This window comes from Chenopodium quinoa, unplaced genomic scaffold (assembly GCF_001683475.1).
Source record: "Chenopodium quinoa cultivar QQ74 unplaced genomic scaffold, ASM168347v1, whole genome shotgun sequence".
Classification (NCBI taxonomy): Eukaryota; Viridiplantae; Streptophyta; class Magnoliopsida; order Caryophyllales; family Amaranthaceae; genus Chenopodium; species Chenopodium quinoa.
The window spans coordinates 502188-520978 of NW_018742907.1; the positions used below are offsets into that span (position 1 = coordinate 502188).

At 40.5% G+C, this 18791-nt stretch overlaps 3 protein-coding genes and 1 pseudogene across 3 annotated transcripts; 1 reads left to right on the forward strand and 3 right to left on the reverse strand.

Annotated features, from left to right (window-relative positions):
• The first annotated feature begins 410 nt into the window (after positions 1-410).
• Positions 411-2489, forward strand: LOC110727516 (UDP-glycosyltransferase 74G1-like). Its single transcript, XM_021907077.1, has 2 exons — positions 411-1319; positions 1589-2489. Exons 1-2 carry the CDS (start codon positions 642-644, stop codon positions 2309-2311), a joined length of 1401 nt encoding a protein of 466 aa, XP_021762769.1. The 5' UTR covers positions 411-641; the 3' UTR covers positions 2312-2489.
• Positions 2490-2526: 37 nt separating this feature from the next.
• LOC110727517 (xyloglucan endotransglucosylase/hydrolase protein 22-like) lies at positions 2527-4326 on the reverse strand. Its single transcript, XM_021907078.1, has one exon. The coding sequence runs from the start codon at positions 3865-3867 to the stop codon at positions 2734-2736; it is 1134 nt and encodes a 377-aa protein (XP_021762770.1). The 5' UTR covers positions 3868-4326; the 3' UTR covers positions 2527-2733.
• Positions 4327-13130: 8804 nt separating this feature from the next.
• LOC110727518 lies at positions 13131-16530 on the reverse strand (annotated as a pseudogene).
• A 641-nt stretch (positions 16531-17171) lies between these two features.
• Positions 17172-17840, reverse strand: LOC110727443 (probably inactive leucine-rich repeat receptor-like protein kinase At5g48380). The gene has a single exon (XM_021907002.1). The coding sequence runs from the start codon at positions 17838-17840 to the stop codon at positions 17172-17174; it is 669 nt and encodes a 222-aa protein (XP_021762694.1).
• Positions 17841-18791: the final 951 nt, after the last annotated feature.

Consider the following 18791-nt stretch of genomic DNA (forward strand, 5'->3'; position numbering starts at 1 on the left):
AATCTTTTGACGTTAAGTTAATCCATCTCCATTGTACATATGTACTTTAAAGTTTTTTTTGGACTTTCTCATATTATTTTCATTGACCCAATTCCGACGGCTAAAAAGGTGGTACTATACTACTAAAATACACGTCTACGAGACTAAGACAAACACTAGTGTTACTAATCAAGTAAGGTGGTACTATAGTACTATACTACTAAAATACACATACGAGACTAAGACTAACACTAGTGTTACTAAGTAGTTACGTTTCCAAATTTTATACAACTAGTCAACTCTACAATAACATTTTATTTTTTATTGAGATAATATAATAATTCCAATATCTAATGCAATTGTTGATGTCATCGCCAATGTCACACATGGCATATGTTGAACTTAACCTCGGTGTTGCTATTTTAAAATATAATTTGTACAACTTCTCATTAATTTACTTTATCTACTTAGATATATATCGTTGTCTCGTTGAACATGGCTCTTCCTTCACCATTCATCACCCCACAAAGAAAGACTTCATCTATACTAAGCTTATAACCCCGAATTCATTCGTCACAGTAAGAAATCGATTTTCTTTGACAAACTATGTACCAAACATAGGTCACGAACAATTACTTCCATTCAAAACTCCGAAATCAGCCATGGAGGTTACTAAGCAGGCCCATAAAGCCCATGTTCTTGTGTTTCCATTTATAGGCCAAGGCCATGTTAACCCAATGCTCCAATTCTCGAAACGATTGGCTTTCAAAGGCATCAAGCCCACCTTAATCACAGCCCAATACATTTTCAAATCTATGCAAACCACCACCATTGAAACCCAATTTGGCCCACCGATTCAAATTCGATCCATATCCGATGGCTACGATGATGATAGTGGAGGTAGTCACCCGGAGTCTATTGCGGCCTACTTGGATAGTCTTCGGGTCAATGGTGCTAAATCTCTGGCCCAACTTATTATGAGGCTAAATGATGAAGGTGACCCGGTTCAAGCGATCATATATGATGGGTTCTTACCTTGGGCCTTGGATGTAGCTAGGCAATTTGGGCTTGTTGCTGGGCTGTTTTTCACACAGTCTTGTACAGTGAATAGCATTTACTATCATGTTCAACGTGGGCTGATCCAGCTCCCGCTTACAGGTCCTGACTTGATTAAAGTCTCGGTTCCTGGGGCTCCGGAGCTCCACCCGTTTGAGGCTCCGTCTTTCGTGCACACTTATGGGTCATACCCGTTTTGGTTTGATGTGATTTTGGGACAGTTCTCTAATATTGATCAAGCAGATTGGGTGTTGTGCAATATCTTCTATGACATGGAGAAAGAGGTAAATCCTATACTAATATTTGGTCACAAATGTGAACTCTTGTTACAATTGTTTTTGTAAATGTTACTTATAGGGTGGTTTTTTTGTTATAACATAAGGCGATATTACTCATATACACGCCTTTCTTTCACTCTAAACTCGTATTTGGATGTATTAGAATTGATCCTACCCTGTCTAAAATTAGCGTGCGTGTCCTTAAAGGCATTGGGATAACGTTGATGTTGATATTGATTGTGATTTAACTCTTATACTTTGTCTCGTTTCTTTAGGTCGTTGATTGGATGGCCAAGCTGTGGAAAGTAAGAACCATAGGACCAACAGTTCCGTCATATTACCTTGACAAAAGACTAGAAGATGACACAGACTATGGCCTTCATCTCCTCAAGCCAGATAAAACCTTATGCAAGAACTGGTTAGACTCCAAACCAAAAGACTCGGTTGTTTATGTGTCTTTCGGAAGTGCAGCTGAATTGTCTAATGAACAATTCCAAGAACTAGCACGGGGTCTAAAAAACAGCGACCTAAATTTCTTGTGGGTTGTAAGAGAATCAGAGCAAGCAAAACTTCCAAAAGGGATCATAGAAGAAAATTCTAAGCAGGGTCTTGTGGTGGGATGGGCCTCACAGCTGGAGGTATTAGCCCATGAGGCGACAGGCTGTTTTGTGACACACTGTGGGTTTAACTCGATCCTAGAAGCATTGTCCCTCGGCGTGCCAGTGGTGGGTGTCCCACAGTGGACGGACCAAGGGACTAATGCTAAGTTTGTGGAGGATATATGGGGAGTCGGCGTCAGAGCCAGGGTAGATGACAAGGGGATTGTGCAAAGAAAGCAATTAGAGGAATGCATTACGGAAGTCATGGAGGGTGAGAAAAGTGAAGAGATTAAGAAGAATTTGAGTAAGTGGAAGAAGTTGGCTAAAGAAGCAGTTGATGTAGGTGGAAGTTCTGACAAAAACATTGATGAATTTGTAGCTTATTTAGCAGCATGTTAGAAGTTGATAATATTTAAGAGGAAATTTATTGTATAAAATATGGTTCTTATGATTGATATGTTTATTTTTGTTTACTGTTACATATTTTTCCAATGCTGTGTTATTATATATGTTCTTCCTGAAATCTAATCATCATATTCTGCATCTGAATCTTATGTTAGTACGAAGTATGTTATAGTGTAGGAAAGAAAATCGACAGATCCCAAACAAACATGAAAATCATGTAAACAACATCCTCATCTTCAATTTAAATTTGTAATTACATGTAAATAATACTTCGTATTATAGTGTAATACATTGTAATTAACCCGCGTGGTATGACTAATATGATTTTACAACGAACTCACAAAAAAGATATAAACTAAGAAAATAAAAAGGGAGGAAATACAAAAGAAAAATGTAATAACAAAAATGAAATAGAATCATCGAAACTGTGACTGTCTTCCTCTGTTAGACCCTTTAGTAGTACATTCTTTAGGAAGCCCTTCATGAAATCTCATCTTATCATCGCAATAATTGTAAGTCATGTAATTCTGTTGCACCCGTCTCATTTTCCTTAAACTCTTTGAATCCAACTCCTCCCTTAACCAAGCATTCTCAAAACCCGACGATTCAGAATCCAAGTCATCTGACCCACACGACGAGGATCCATGAGACCAAACACAAGAACTTGCTTTAAAGTTCTTAAAAGAGGCAACAAATGGAGCTTTGGACCAATCAGTATGCACTTTTCCACCTTGAGTAGCCCAATCATCAGCATTCCACAAACTCGAGAATATTCTCATGGGCTGCTTATTTGGGAAAGGCACACCAAATTCTTCCATGTTGTTAAACTCCCTAATTGGCGTACCATCTACGAAGAACACAATTCTAGCAGGGTTCCACAGAATCGAGTAACTATGAAAATCCGCTGTAGGATCAAACCACAAGTAAAATTGTTGCTCGCGATTTCCTTTCCCTTGACAGTAAATATTGGTGTGTATAGTATAGGGCTGGCCACTCACATTACCTAAGAACTCGAAATCTATCTCATCATGGGTTGATCCATTCGAGGACATGTAAAAAGTAGTGACAGTACCAGCAGAGTTATTAGGAATGAGCTTAATCTTCATATCAATCTTTGCAAACAGAAATCTGTTCTTGGACTCAAATCCAGAACCCGAGTTTTTATCTAGGGAAAGAGTAAGAAGCGTACCATTATCATGAAAAGTTCCTCTACCATTTCCCCAAGCAATGTCAAAGTCTCGGGCTAAGCCTAGGATCTCTGCTTTCGGAGGAGAACGGAGTATTGTTTTTTCATTGGAGTGAGGAGGTGGTTGCTCCATCGTCGGAATCTCATTGAAATTCATGTCATTGGAATCGTATTGTTGAGGTAGAAGAATAGACGAAGGCAGGGTAGTTTTGATTTGTTCAGATGGAAGAGATTTATCTTGGAGTGATATTGAGGTCTGTAATGTGAAATACACACATAAGATCACGGCTAAGCCAATGAAAGTATGAACAGAGCATATTGATGGCAAAAACGACGGCGACGAAGATGACCGATGCATATGCATTGGAAAGTAGTTAAGGGAGCAAAACAGATCTAATCTGCTCCCTCTTTTCAAAGTCAATGATAAAAACAGAAATAATCTAACTTAATATTTCCTCTGTTCTCTTGTTCTCTGATGTAAGACTAACAAGATCAGCTGAACAACGTAAGAATTAAGGGAGATCTAAGAGAAGAAAGGCGAACAACGAAAGCGAATACGAGAATTAGAGAAGGGAATAGAGGAAAGAATGCAAGAGAGGAGGGTGTTTTGTTAAAGGCCAAGGGAGACAGATGTGGTTGTGGTAAGAGAATACTATTTTCCCATGAAATTCGTGGTGTTACTATATATAGTTTGAGAAAGAATCAGACCAAATGAAAATAAACAAAGAGTAAAGAAATTAAAAGTAATGTTTAGATTGTGACATTGAACGTCTTAGGTATACAGAGAAGCACCTTCACATCTAAAAGACGTGTGAGCGCCTATTTACATGATATGAAAACATGCAGTCTACTAGTTGATGGTAATGTTGCCTAAACAAAATTAAAAATAAAAAGTTGGTGGTACTTGATTGTCTGTTAATTACACGGTACAGTAGCATAATTGTGTTGGTTGGACCGTATGAACCGTGTTAAATTACGCTTCTGCGTTTCTTAAATACCGACAACATTTTCATTTTTACGACGCTTTTTTCTGACATAAATTTATATAAAATGTTGAGATATCTTGAAAGTATATTTTGAAACAAATCTAATACAGTATAATCTTACATGATTAAGTTTTCTCTTATAGTAGATAGTGTGAAATTGTGAATGGTGTAACAGTCAAAGTATTGCAGAATTAAGAAATGAAACAAATGAAGTAAAATACTTTGTATTTTTCACCAACAAAGGAAAAAACAAAAAGCATGTTACATGATTCAAAGAATATACGGAGTATTTATGAAGTCTGTAGCAGTTGAAACAAATTAATTTGACTAATAAAAAAAAAATGAAAGTTGACAAAATCAAAATCTCAACAAACAAGTAATGACTCTTGATTAATTGGTTATGGTTAATGGAGGAGCATTCAATAATATACGAGAATTGCATGTGATGAAATATGAATCTGATGATGTGGTCTACTTATTTTAATCTGCAACTTTAGAAACTACAAAAACAGTTTTTTTTTTTTTTTTTGGCCAAGAAAAAAATCTTCAAACTAAGAACAAAAGGTATTCAAAAACCAGAAGGCCCAAGTTCTAATAGTTAAAATATCCAGGCCATTAACAAGGCCATGAACTCAATGCTTCAATTCTCCAAAGCTTGGCATCTAAAACTGTTAACATCTTATTCACTACACACCACCAATATCCCCAACCCAAATGGTTCAGCTATCCAACTACGGTCCAATTCTGACAGTTACAATGACGGAAAAACCCGTGTTAAGTCCCATGTAGAGTCTTTCATGGCCTACTTGGATAGCCTCGAATCCACGGCCCAAAAACTTATTAAGAAGCTAACGAAAGGGTGGAGCTCTATCCGCAGGAGCTTCTGCCATTTATGCACAAAAACAGATCATATATACCTATTTTGACTTGATGTGGTTTTGGAGCAATTTCTAATGTCAAATGAAATGGGTGTTGTACTGCTGTGAAATTCTATGAGATGGAGACAGAGGTAACTAAACTTAACCTATGGATAGATTTGGAGTTTTGGTCTATAAACGTGACACAAATCATCAATGTAGTGCTAATACTTGAAAGCTACCATATTGTCCTGATACCGCGACCAACAGCTCATCATACTACCTTGACAGAAGACTAGAAGATGACAGAAACTAGAGTCTCCAGCTCTTCAAGTCAACACAGCCTTCTGCAAGAGCTGGCTGAATTCTAACCCAAGAGACTCCATCATCTACGAGTCACAAAAGCACAGGCCAATCATCCAAAGAACAATTTGGAGAATCAGCACAAGGTTTTAAAAACATACACCAAAAATTCTTGTGAGTGGTAAGAATATCATAACAGCCAAAACTTCAGACGGGGTTTGCAGATGAAACTTCTAGGCAAGGTGTTAGAATCCAACCTCTTTGTTATGTATTCTTCTTTATTTTCCTTGTATTTTCCTTATGTAATGTCTCTTTAGTCCTTCTTTTTATTTTTCTAGACCCTAGGGAGAATTATTGTGTTACTGTCATTTCAACGTTCACTTGTAATTCTCTACTAATGCAATATAAAGCTCTTTAGGGAGCGAATGGTTATTCAATCAAAGCTCTCTACCCCGTTGTTATTGCTTTAAGACTTGTGTGTTGTTTAAGCCTTTATAGATATTGTGCTTGCCTTGTTTTAAAGCATCCCCCACCAAACCAAGAGACCCTAGAGACGTCCTCATTTTCGTCGGTTCCGCTTGTGCCCGCTTCGAAGTATCGGCCGTCACAAGCCCCGACTCCGCACTCGTTGTTCTCGTGTGCCCTCTTGAGACACCGTAGGTCCGTGTTGCTGTGTGCTCACGAACCTCCTTGCTTTAGGCTTGCGCCCTTGTCGCCAAAAGACGAGAGCGCGCCGCACGATCTGGTGTTGAATCACTCGGACCGTGACAGTTTGGTATCAGAGCCAGGTTTGCCGTAGAGATGGCAGAAGAAGGAGAGATGCATGAATACACATTCGAGGAAAGGCTTGCTTGGCGTGAAGGCAAGTCCGAACAGTGGGCTATGCTTGAAGAAAGGCTGCCCAAACTCGAGGATATTGTAATAAAACAAGCCGACCAAATAGAGAGGCTTGCCGCTACTGTGGATGGGTTAACGGAGCAACTTAACTTCGTGCAAGGCGTTGCTGATGAAGCACAAGATAAATGTGCAACCTTAATGCGTGCCCAGAGAGGGCTCGGGGGAAGTGGAGGTGCCAAGATAAAACCTCCCAAGCCCCGGACCTTCAATGGCACGAGAGATTCAAAAGAAGTCGATAATTTCATTTTCGACATGGAGCAATACTTTCGGGTCTGTCAGTTGGAGAATGAGTTAAAAGTTGATACCGCCACTATGTATTTGGTGGATGATGCAAAGCTTTGGTGGCGCACCAAGTACGCCGACATCCAAGCTAAGAGGACGTCGGTGGATACTTGGGAGGATCTGAAGAAAGAGCTGATGGCCCAATTTTATCCCGAGAATACCGAGTTTGTTGCTCGCACCAAGCTCGTTGTTTTGCAGCATAAGGGTTCCATCCGGGATTATGTCAAAGAGTTTTCAGCGTGCATGTTGGAGATCCACAATATGTCCGAGGAAGATCGCCTATTCAACTTTGTGTGTGGTCTTAAGGAATGGGCCCAAAGAGAAATTTGGCGCCAAAAGATTGATACTTTATCGGGAGCCATCGCTGCAGCCGAAAGGTTGATGGACTACTCCTCAGAGAAAGTACAAGGTTTGAAGAAAGGGAATAGCGGGCCGACACCGAACCCTCCTAGGAACTCCGGACATGGCTCGCAAGTGAGCTCCAACAACTCGAATAATAGATACAATAGGAGTGGGGGAGAAGACTCTCGGAAGAGTGGAGCTTCTTCCTTCTCTAGTAGAGGAAGCACCCCTAGTTCATCTTCGGCAGCCATGCCATTGACGTGTATTCTTTGCCGAGGACCGCACAAGTGGTTTGAATGTCGACACAAGGGAGAAATTGACAATCTCTAAAAGAAACTTTCCTCCATGTCCTTAGAAAACCCCGAGGGTGAAGAAGCCGATGAGGTAGAACCTAGTGAAGGAGAACATTCCAGACTGGGGGCCATTCGCATGATGTGCGCTATGGGAAGAGAAGGCTTTGAGGGCCAACCCAAAAACTCTGGATTGATGTATGTGAATGTGTTCGTAAACGGAAAGGAAACTCGTGCCATGTTGGATACCGGTGCTACCCACAACTTCATTTCAGAAAAGGAGGCAAAAAGACTTGGGTTGAAGCTCCTACCAGAAGGAGGCAGTATGAAAGCGGTGAATTCAGTTGCCAAACCGATCCACGGCGTTGCCAAGAAAGTAACAATGAAGCTGGGAGATTGGAGCGGACAGGTGGACTTTACCGTTGCGCCAATGGACGACTTCAGCTTGGTGCTCGGCATGGACTTCTTACACTTTAGTAAGGCAGTCCCGATGCCGCATCTTAGATCTATTCTGGTGCCCAGGCAGCAACCATGTCTCCTCCGAACCTGCGATCCGGGAAAAGGGCCGAAAGGGCCCCTCCTTTCAGCAATGCAATTGGAGAAGGGGTTGAAGAGGAACGAGCCCACGTTCCTAGCAACACTTTCCACGAAGGAAGATGAAGCAAGTGGAGACTTTCTGCCTGCAGTTGCCGAGCTACTATCAGAGTTCCAGGATCTCCTCCCGAAAGACCTACCAAAAGTTCTCCCACCTAGAAGGACAATGGACCATGAGATTGAGTTGGTTCCAGGGGCGAAACCCCCAGCACGAAGCCCTTATCGCATGGCTCCCCCAGAATTGGCTGAACTCCGGAAACAATTGGAGGACTTGCTTGAGGCAGGCTTCATCCGCCCATCAAAGGCTCCTTATGGGGCTCCTGTGCTTTTTCAGAAAAAACAAGATGGAAGTCTTCGATTGTGTATCGACTACCGAGCATTAAATAAGGTTACGGTGCGCAATCACTACCCTATCCCTTTGGTGGCGGATTTGTTCGATCAGTTAGGGGATGCAGTGTACTTTACAAAGCTAGACTTGAAGTCTGGCTATCACCAAGTTCGTATCGCCGAAGGAGATGAACCAAAAACTGCTTGTGTGACGAGATACGGGGCATACGAATGGCTAGTCATGCCCTTCGGCTTGACGAATGCACCTGCTACGTTCTGTACTCGTTCTGTACTCTGATGAACCAAGTATTTCGAGAGTACTTAGACAAGTTTGTGGTCGTGTACCTCGATGACATCGTTGTCTACAGCAAGACTTTGGAGGAGCACCTCGAGCACCTAAGATTGGTCTTCGAGAAGCTGAGAGAACATCACCTTTTTGTGAAACGAGAAAAGTGTGCCTTTGCGCAGGAAGAAGTCGGATTTCTTGGACACTTTATGGGGAAGGGTCGATTGAGGATGGACCCAAATAAGATATGTGCTGTTCGCGATTGGCGGGATCCCAAGAACCCCTCTGAGCTGCGATCCTTTCTAGGACTGGCGAACTATTATAGAAGATTCATTAAGGGATACTCAGAGATCGCAAGTCCCTTCACCGACCTATTGAGGAAAGATTGTCGTTGGGAATGGTCAGGACCCCAGAAGGAAGCTTTCCAAAAGTTGAAAGAAGCAATGGTGAAGGAGCTTGTCCTTGCCCTTCCAGACATCACCAAACCATTCGTGGTCGAGACGGATGCTTCGGATTTTGCTTTAGGAGGAGTGCTCCTCCAAGAAGGACATCCTATTGCATTCGAAAGTAGGAAGCTGAATAATGCGGAGAGAAGGTATGCGGCACAAGAAAAGGAGCTACTAGCCATTGTGCACTGCCTAAGAGGATGGAGGCACTACTTGTTGGGGTCAAAGTTTACCGTCCGCACAGACAACACCGCGGCGAGTCACTTTCTCACCCAACCCAAGCTGACAGGAAAACAAGCTCGGTGGCAGGAGGACTTAGCTGAGTTCGACGTGGAGTTCACCTATAGAACGGGATCCAGCAATAGAGTTGTCGATGCCCTGAGTAGGCGGGCCGATCTTGCTGCGATGTACAAGTTAGCGCCAATGACTGCAAGCAGCATTGCCACATCCGTTAGAGATCAAGTTCGTGCTTATCTCCCAGATGATCCGATGACAAAAACCATAACAAGGATGATTGAAGAAGGGAAGACTAGACGCTTTTGGTTGGAAGATGGCCTCATCTTCACCAAAGGTACAAAGTTGTTCATCCCCAAAGCAGGGGGATTGAGGAAAATGTTGTTGAAGGAATGCCATGATACGCTATGGGCGGGACATCCAGGTTGGCAGAGAACCCTCAGTCTACTCGCGATGGGGTACTACTGGCCAGGAATGAAGGAAGATGTGATGAGCTACACCAAAACCTGCCTTGTGTGCCAGCAAGACAAGGTTGACAGACAGAAGCCCGGGGGCCTCCTTGAACCTCTTCCTGTACCAACTCGACCGTGGGAGAGTGTGTCGATGGACTTCATTAGTGGCCTCCCGAAGGTTGACCAGTTCTCTTCTACCATGGTGGTGATAGACAGGTTCTCAAAATACGCAACGTTTGTACCCTTGCAGAAGGCTTGTGGAGCAGAAGAAACGGCATCGCTCTTCTTTAAGCATATTGTGAAGTACTGGGGATTGCCAAAGAGCATAGTAAGCGACAGAGATACCAGATTTACGAGCATATTCTAGTCTGAGCTATTCCAAATGATGGGGTCTGACCTCAACATGTCGTCAAGCCACCACCCTCAATCTGATGGGCAGACAGAGAGATTCAATGGGCTTCTCGAGGAATACTTACGTCACTTTGTGAGCGCCAACCAGAAAGATTGGGTGAGACTTTTGGACGTCGCACAACTTTGCTTCAACGCTCAAAGGAGTTCTTCCAACAAAAGCCCCTTTGAGTTGGTCATGGGTCAACAACCTCTCCTCCCGCACACAGTGGCTGACTGGGAGGGCGGTAGGAGTGCTCAGGCTCGAGATTTTACAAGAGAGTGGAAGCAAAACACCGACATTGCGAAAGCCTACCTAGAGCGAGCATCGCGCCGGATGAAGAAATGGGCTGATCAAAACAGAAGGCCAGTTGATTTTGCTATTGGGGACATGGTGATGGTGAAAGTCTTACCAGAACAGCTGAAGTTTCTCAGAGGGAGAGATCGTCGCCTCATTCGGAAATATGAAGGCCCCATCCGCATCACTAAACGGATTGGGAAGAACGCATACAAGGTAGAACCGCCTGCGTGGATGAGGATTCACCCCGTCTTCCACGTTAGTCGTCTAAAACCCTACCATCCAGATCCCGACGACAACAACCGCAACGTCAGCTACCGCGCCAACATCAGAACCAGGACAAGAGCCACCCCTACAACAGAAGACTGAAGCTGCTAAGATCTTAGTGTAGATTTTGTAAGTCGACGAGGACGTCGACGACTTAAGTGGGGGAGGATGTTAGAATCCAACCTCTTTGTTATGTATTCTTCTTTATTTTCCTTGTATTTTCCTTATGTAATGTCTCTTTAGTCTTTCTTTTTATTTTTCTAGAACCTAGGGAGAATTATTGTGTTACTGTCATTTCAACGTTCACTTGTAATTCTCTACTAATGCAGTATAAAGCTCTTTAGGGAGCGAATGGTTATTCAATCAAAGCTCTCTACCCCGTTGTTATTGCTTTAAGACTTGTGTGATGTTTAAGTCTTTATAGATATTGTGCTTGCCTTGTTTTAAAGCATCCCCCACCAAACCAAGAGACCCTAGAGACGTCCTCATTTTCGTCGGTTCCGCTTGTGCCCGCTTCGAAGTATCGGTCGTCACAAGCCCCGACTCCGCACTCGTTGTTCTCGTGTGCCCTCTTGAGACACCGTAGGTCCGTGTTGTTGTGTGCTCACGAACCTCCTTGCTTTAGGCTTGCGCCCTTGTCGCCAAAAGACGAGAGCGCGCCGCACGATCTGGTGTTGAATCACTCGGACCGTGACACAAGGCCTAGTGGTGAGGTCTATGGATCTTGGCCCACAAGGCGATAGGCTGCTTTCTGATCGAGTAGAACCCAGTCCTCGAAGCATCGTGCCTTGAGGTGTCAGAGATGGAGGGTTCCATAGTATACAGACCAATAGACTAATGCTGAGTCTCTGGAGGATATTTGGGGAGTTGGAATCAGAGCAGAGGAATATGGAAAAGGAATTACAAGAAGAGAGGAGGTGGAGGATGCATAAAGAAAGTGATGGAAGGAATAACTTAGGAAGAAGTGCAAGTTCAGAGTGAGTGGGTGAACACTTCTTGCTCTATAAGTTCCTTGATTAGTTTCTAATTAATTAACCCTGTACAACTACATTAATAAAATACATCTTTACAAAACTGTTATTTCCCCTTCCCCTAAACAATGATACAGGTGTGCAGGTTGTGATGACATTAACCATATCAGCTACTTTAGGGTATGCCTGGATTGAAGGAGTCCTAATTCCATACAGTGCACTCTCTCAACCTACCATCTATCACCAAAATGGTCATTCTAAGAATAACAGGTTTTGGAGAAACAGCTACAGAAGAATAAAGAGCACAATGCCCACAATGCCACAATTTTGCGGTTCTGTTTCCAGTCAAGTACATGTGTAACCCATTATCTTTTTTCCTAGTCTCCCAAGTCACCAAACCTATCTTATCTTCCAGAGTCTAGCCTACAATATTTTACAAGGTGCCAACATCCCAATTCATCAAGGCCTGCCAATCCAACTACAATCTGCTTGAGTTCCACATAGATATCATCCAAGCCGGCTTTGGACTCAATGATTCTCATTGAATTGTACAAAAAAGATTATGAAGAACCGGCAATGACATTAACAGCCTAAAATCCCTAGAAATCTCACAATGAGACAATATAACGGGCTTCAGATATTAAACTTTTAAACCAAGCCTGTTGGTGGATTTCTTCACCACCTAGCTGAAGTCTGGAGGTCTTGGACCATGAGGGTATGTTGCTGCTTCCTGACCCACTGCAGTCTGAAGTGGTAAGCTCTTTTTCAAAGCTGTCAAGTTTATTCAGGTATTACGGGAAAAAGGACCACAACTAAGTTAGATGAAAAAGGGATCACAAGACAGATATAGTGGAACTGGAGGAATGAGAAGGCGTGGAGAGGTGAAAAAGGAATAGACTTGGAAGAGTGAGACAAATGAAACAGGTTGGCTAAAAAGAGAATTGATGAAGGTAGATGTTCAGTTAAGGTCATTTATGAATTTGTGGTTTTTCTAAGTTGGTCTAGTTGATGCTGATACTAAAAATTAAGAAAATCAGTATGTTATGCTACATTTCCTAGTCTAACACTATATTTAGTTGAATTGAGTCTGATATGGCTTGTGAAGGTCTAATCAGGGTTAGAGACCTAGAGTAGCATTGGTCTAGAAAATTATGAATTTTACGGCTGGTTATTTTTCTTCATTTGGCCTAAACAGAGGTTAAAAGTAGATTACAAACATATGAATTGGCCTTTTAAAGGATAATGACAGAAAAAGAGCATCTAACTCGATCTTAACTGTTTCAGTGTCAGCCCACATTTTCTTCATTTTAGTCTGATAAAATGCAGAAGCCATTAAAGATTGAGTTGAGAAGAAGTGATTTTGAGGAAATGGAAGTGAACAAATGCACAAGACAAGTGCACTAAGGAACAGAAGAATGAAGAGATCAAAAGACAATCCTCTTTTTATGGTTTTGTAATATGAAACATAACATTCTCACAACAAACCCAAGAAAATAGTCATACAAATGAAAGTGAGGCCAAGCTAGTATATATTTGATTGCAATTCCAAAACAAGAGTTCTGTACATGGATCACATGGAAGAGAGCATATGATAATTGAACAATACAATAATATTTACGTTTAGTCGTGTCATTGGAAATGATACCTTTATAAATGAAATAATCACTGATCAGATTTTGCTTCTTGAGCAACAATGAGCTCTTGTATGTCATCATCGCCAGTATCCATTTGCAACATAATTTCAGCATCAGTTGAGAAGTGATACCTCTCCCCAATGGCTCTTAGAAGTTGGTAAACTTCAAACATTGAAGGCCTCTCTTTGGGATTCAAGGACACACAATTACGAGCTACTTTGAAAATCTGGGAGATTTCGTGGTCAACACCCTTTCCAACCAATGATTTGTCAATGGCATATTTCAAATTAGAGTTCTGTGTGAGTTCTATAACCCAATCCACCAGGGTACCTTTGAAGTTTTCAGGGGCTTTAGTCACTTGATTTGGCCTCTCTCCAGTTACCAACTTGAGGAGGACTGTTCCAAAGCTATAAACATCTCCTTTTGGGGTAGCAACCAAAGTTCGCGAGTATTCTGGCGCCACATAACCTATATCCCCGAACTCTCCATTGACAAAGGTGCTCAAATGTGTATCAATGGGGTTCATGAGCCTCGCAAGGCCAAAGTCAGATATTTTTGGCTCAAAATCAGCATCTAGTAAGATGCACTTAGAGCTTATGTTCCGATGAATGATGCGAGGATTGCAATTGTGATGAAGCCATGCTAAGCCTCTAGCTGCCCCTATGGAAATTTTGAGTCGTGTTTGCCATTCCATGGAGCAACCATCACCATCCTCTCCCTGATGCAACTGATCATAAACAGTACCATTTTTCATATACTTGTAAACTAACAATTTCTCCTTACCAGCAAGACAGAAACCTATGAGGGGAACTAGGTCGCGATGTTTGACACTCCCAAGTGTAGCCATTTCGGACACAAATTCTTCCTCGGAGTGTTGAGTGTCGTGCAACCTCTTTACCATGTACATACTGCCATCATCAAGTCTCGCCTTATATATAGTCCCCATCCTTCCTTCACCAATAATATTATGTTTACTGAAATTATCTGTTGCCTTCATGAGATCACTCAGTCGCATTTTCGAAATAGAATTCTCAAACAAGGACACCTATACATCATACCGTAATTTCTCAGTGTGATGACGGTAAAGATTAGTACACTTCCGTAGTAGCATCAAACAGCAAAAAAAAAAAAAAAAAAAAATATTTGAATCGGTTCTACCTTGATTTTCTTGATCCCTTTGGTACTCTTTGCCCATTTGTTTCCTTCAGGATCTTCTTCTTTTTTCTTTACTGAGACTCTACATGCACAGAAGAACATAGCTAGGCTTACTCCTATGGCACCAACAGTCACTCCAGATACTGCAGCAGCAACAATAACTCCAGTATTGGACTTTCCTGATGATTTCTGACAAGGGCTTAGAGAAGGTCCACAGAGCCCTAAGTTGTTGGAGAAATCAACATCGGTAGTAGAATTAAAGCTTGGGACTAGCCCAACCAAGAGATTATTAGCAACAGTAAATCTTTTTAGCCGGGAAAGCTGGCCTAATTCTAGAGGAATTTGTCCAGAAAATCTGTTGTGGTCAAGTTGGGAACATTGAGATAGCTGCAGTTGGCAAGGTTCTCAGGTATCTCACCTGAGAACCTATTTGAGGAGAGAACAACTGAAGTCACATACGGCATGATTTTAGAAACATTAGCAGGAATTACTCCGTCAAGTTCATTAGAGGACAGGTCCAAGTGCTGTAAAGAACTGCAGTTATAAATCCCAAGAGGGAAGCTGCCCCTCAATCCCATATTTGATAGTCGGATGTTCAACACCCTATCCTCATTCGGAGCCCAGCAATCTATCCCAGTGAACGAGCAAATGAATCCTTGCGTAGTATTGCTAAAATTCCAGGAAGATTTCAAGATATTATTGGGATCCTGCAAGGATTCTTTTTTGGACCTCAAGCATAAAATATCATTCTCATTTCCATAGCTTAAATCACTCATCAACAAAAACACTAGATAAAATCCAAGAAAAACAGAGAATTCTCTTTGATTCGACCCCATACGACTTATGAGCCCCATTAAACACCTTGAGATTGCTGTGTAGTGTATGTCAGAGCTTATAATTGACACCAGAACCCCTGATCTCCATATTACAAGAATATCCTGCAAGAATCTGAATAAAACACATAATTATAATCTCCATTAAAAAACTCAATATACAAGTATAAGGAAATAGCCAATACCAAATATATGCAGTATAATAGAACTAAAAAAACAAAAGACTAGTCATAGACTCACAATAATCCTTGAGCTAACCAAATTCATCAAATTACCTAAATCTGAAACCTTCAATCAATTACTATACAACATAACCAATTCATAAAATTTACTGAAAATAATTATTGGTTGGAAAGTAAGACTGCAATTCCATTACACACCCGGCCACGGGGTGTTACGGTACACCGGGTGTATAATATACGCTTCCAAGAAAGACGGAATAATGTATTTCACAGATTAAAGTCAGTACACACTCAGAAAACTTGCAAGTATAGACAAAACCAGTAAAGTTTGAAGATTTGAACTAAGATGTATAAGAGCAATTACAATAATTATAGCTTATTGGCTTAGAAAAACTTCAAAATTAAACAAAAAATTTGCAATACCCACCACAATTTGGCAATAAACCTGGGATTAACCAGCAAATTTAACAAAAAATAATTACAAGAAAATAGCATAACTTTAAGAATGGTAGTCAAATAATGTGAAAATAAAGATTGTTTTCACATAGAATAACGTTAGAATTCAGACTGTTGACTAGTGCATAGACTTGACTTGGTGAAGGGAAAAGAAATTCCCCCATTTTTTTCGTCATTTCAACTATTATTGATTAATTATCAATTATTTATCAAGGTTAATTAGGGGAATAATCAAAGCTTTAAACATAAGAAAAGTACCCATTTGCAATTTAGCAACTAAATTCCCAAATTCGTGCTCTTTTGTTCTGGGGTGGGGAAAGTGTTAAGCAAATTACAAGAAATTCTAGGAAAATATTGCGAAGAAAAACAAAGTAAACTTACATGAAATTGTAGAAGTTTATGCCATGGTTAAAGGAGGAGAAGTTTCTGCAAGTGGAGTTTGATGTTAACTGTAATGGAAATAGAGAAGTGGAGAGAGAGAGGCTATTTTTCCACACAATGCCCCAAAGTTGTTTGGTCTATAGTCAAATTAAAGGAACGATATTAAACCGATTTGCACTTGCACCGATATGCAAAGACTATTGGTCAACATTGGACTTTCTTTTATGGCAAATGGCAATTGGAAAATTTCTATTATATCTTCGGATATATAGCCGTATAGGTATATATATTTATGGAGTAAAAATAATTTTTAATTATATATAATTATCGGAAAATTTTTATTATATCTTCGGATGTATAGTATATATACTTAATAATAATTTATTTTTTATTTTTTTTTGAAAACATATTTAATACGTAGTAATAATTATTAATTATATATAATCAAAGGTTTTAAAATAAGTAAACAAGAATTGGATGCACCCAATTTTAGGTACATCTAAATGCATGTAAAAACTTAGATTGCTAATATATGGTCAATAAATCCAAGTAAAATTTGTGCAAGAAATATGTGTATCCATTAAAGCAGTCCTTCAAATTTTGGATAACATTTATTCAGACAAACATGAATTGTAAGAGCCTGCAAATAACATGCTTTGGTACCAATTACTTTCAAGCAGCCACACGCTCATAGTGTCATGGTTCAAAATTCTGCATTGAATGCAAAGATAAGGATAAAAAATGACTTTCAAACATCAAAAACTATAAGATTAAAACCTGAACCGATTATATGATCAAACTTATACTACTAAGACTTGCAAGGCTTGAAAGGGTAACCACAAAGCCCAAGATTATTATCATAACTTGTTGCATTAAACATCCTCCCATTAACAAAACGTGGAATAGGTCCAACCAAGAGATTATTAGCAACACTAAACTTTGAAACCCATTGAAGCTCCCCAATTGCAGCCGGTATCCGACCTGAAAATCGATTATGATCAAGCTCAAGCACACTCAAATGGGAGCAATTTCCTAGACTAGCCGGGATCTCACCCGAAAAACGATTAGATGACATCTTAAGAGTGACCAAAAATGGTAGCATAGTAGAGATGTTGCTAGGAATTGGCCCATAAAAGTGATTGTGTGAAATATTTAACATTAGTATGCCACTACACTTGGAAATTCCACTTGGAAATTTGCCCTTTAGACCGAAATAAGAGAGGTTCATGCCTAGGACTCGGTTCTCCCCAGGATTCCAACACATAATACCATTAAATTTGCATATAAATCCTGGATAATTTATGTTGGGATTATCAACATCCCAAGATTTTAAGTAGTTGTGTGGATCTTCAAGGGAGTGTTTAATGGACTTCAAACAAAGTACATAATCCTCATCAATTGGTGCCGTATTTTTGCTCGTAGTTGTACTCAGCATCAATGTTGTTATTACGATGCTGAATAAGAATTTTCGTGCCATGGTATCACGGTTTGACTCTTTAACGTGTGATGACTTGAGCCTATGTAGAAAGTAATACACAAGTTTTATACCAAAATATGTGAGCAAAAAAATGAGAAAGCTTGAATGATGGAAATGAACCGTACTTCTTAGGCTTTTTATACACAATTACTAGGAAATGCGAAATAATGTTAAAAAAAATTATCATCCTCTACTGAACTTTGGCTTGGTCAATAGTTAGAGTGTTGTATTTTTTTTGACCATCAGAATAGTCCAGTCCCTTCTTCTCGTTCATTGACTTTAGTGGCATGGTGCTACCGTATGACGACTTACGGATTATTTTTATACTATTCTTAAAAAATTATTTGTAAATTTTAATAATTTGTTCTTTATTTAATTTTTTTAACACGGAGTAATATTTTACCAATTTGCTTTATTGCACTTTAAATAATTAAATGAGCTAGTCATTTTTTAATTTCATTTTAGCAACTGTTTCGGTTGAAAACAATGGGACCTTGCCGAAGGTCCGCTGAAATGGAGAAGACTGGATTCGGTCCAAGTTGTGTTGGGCCGAAGGTTTCCTGCACAGTGAACACACGTAAACTAGCCTCGGGGGTGTTTCCGAGGAAGGCCCCTCCGATGCTAAAGTCAGTACAATGTGTAAAAGGAAGACACTATGCAAGAGAGTTTGTAGCTTGAGGCTTTTGTGGAATATTTCTGAATGCAAGAATGAGCATACGAATTGGAATATGACTCTCTCCCTGAATGTGTCAATATGATGGCTTTTATACCTCATCATACATGGAGAGGTTGGGCTTTAGCCCAATTGGCTTACTTTGTGGGCTGACCTTTGACTTTTGAGCAATTGGAGAGTTGAACCTTGACCTTGGGCTTTTAATTGGATCATTTAGTGCTTAGGCCCAATTTTGACTAAATTGGACCCAAACAACTTGCCCCCCAGACCCGATTTGG

Coding starts and splice junctions, on each gene's coding strand:
- LOC110727443 (XM_021907002.1), bottom strand. CDS start 17,840: ATGGCACGAAAATTCTTATTCAGCATCGTAATAACAACATTGATGCTG.
- LOC110727517 (XM_021907078.1), bottom strand. CDS start 3,867: ATGCATATGCATCGGTCATCTTCGTCGCCGTCGTTTTTGCCATCAATA.
- LOC110727516 (XM_021907077.1), top strand. CDS start 642: ATGGAGGTTACTAAGCAGGCCCATAAAGCCCATGTTCTTGTGTTTCCA. Junction 1,320..1,588: donor TCTATGACATGGAGAAAGAG/GTAAATCCTATA, acceptor TCGTTTCTTTAG/GTCGTTGATTGGATGGCCAA.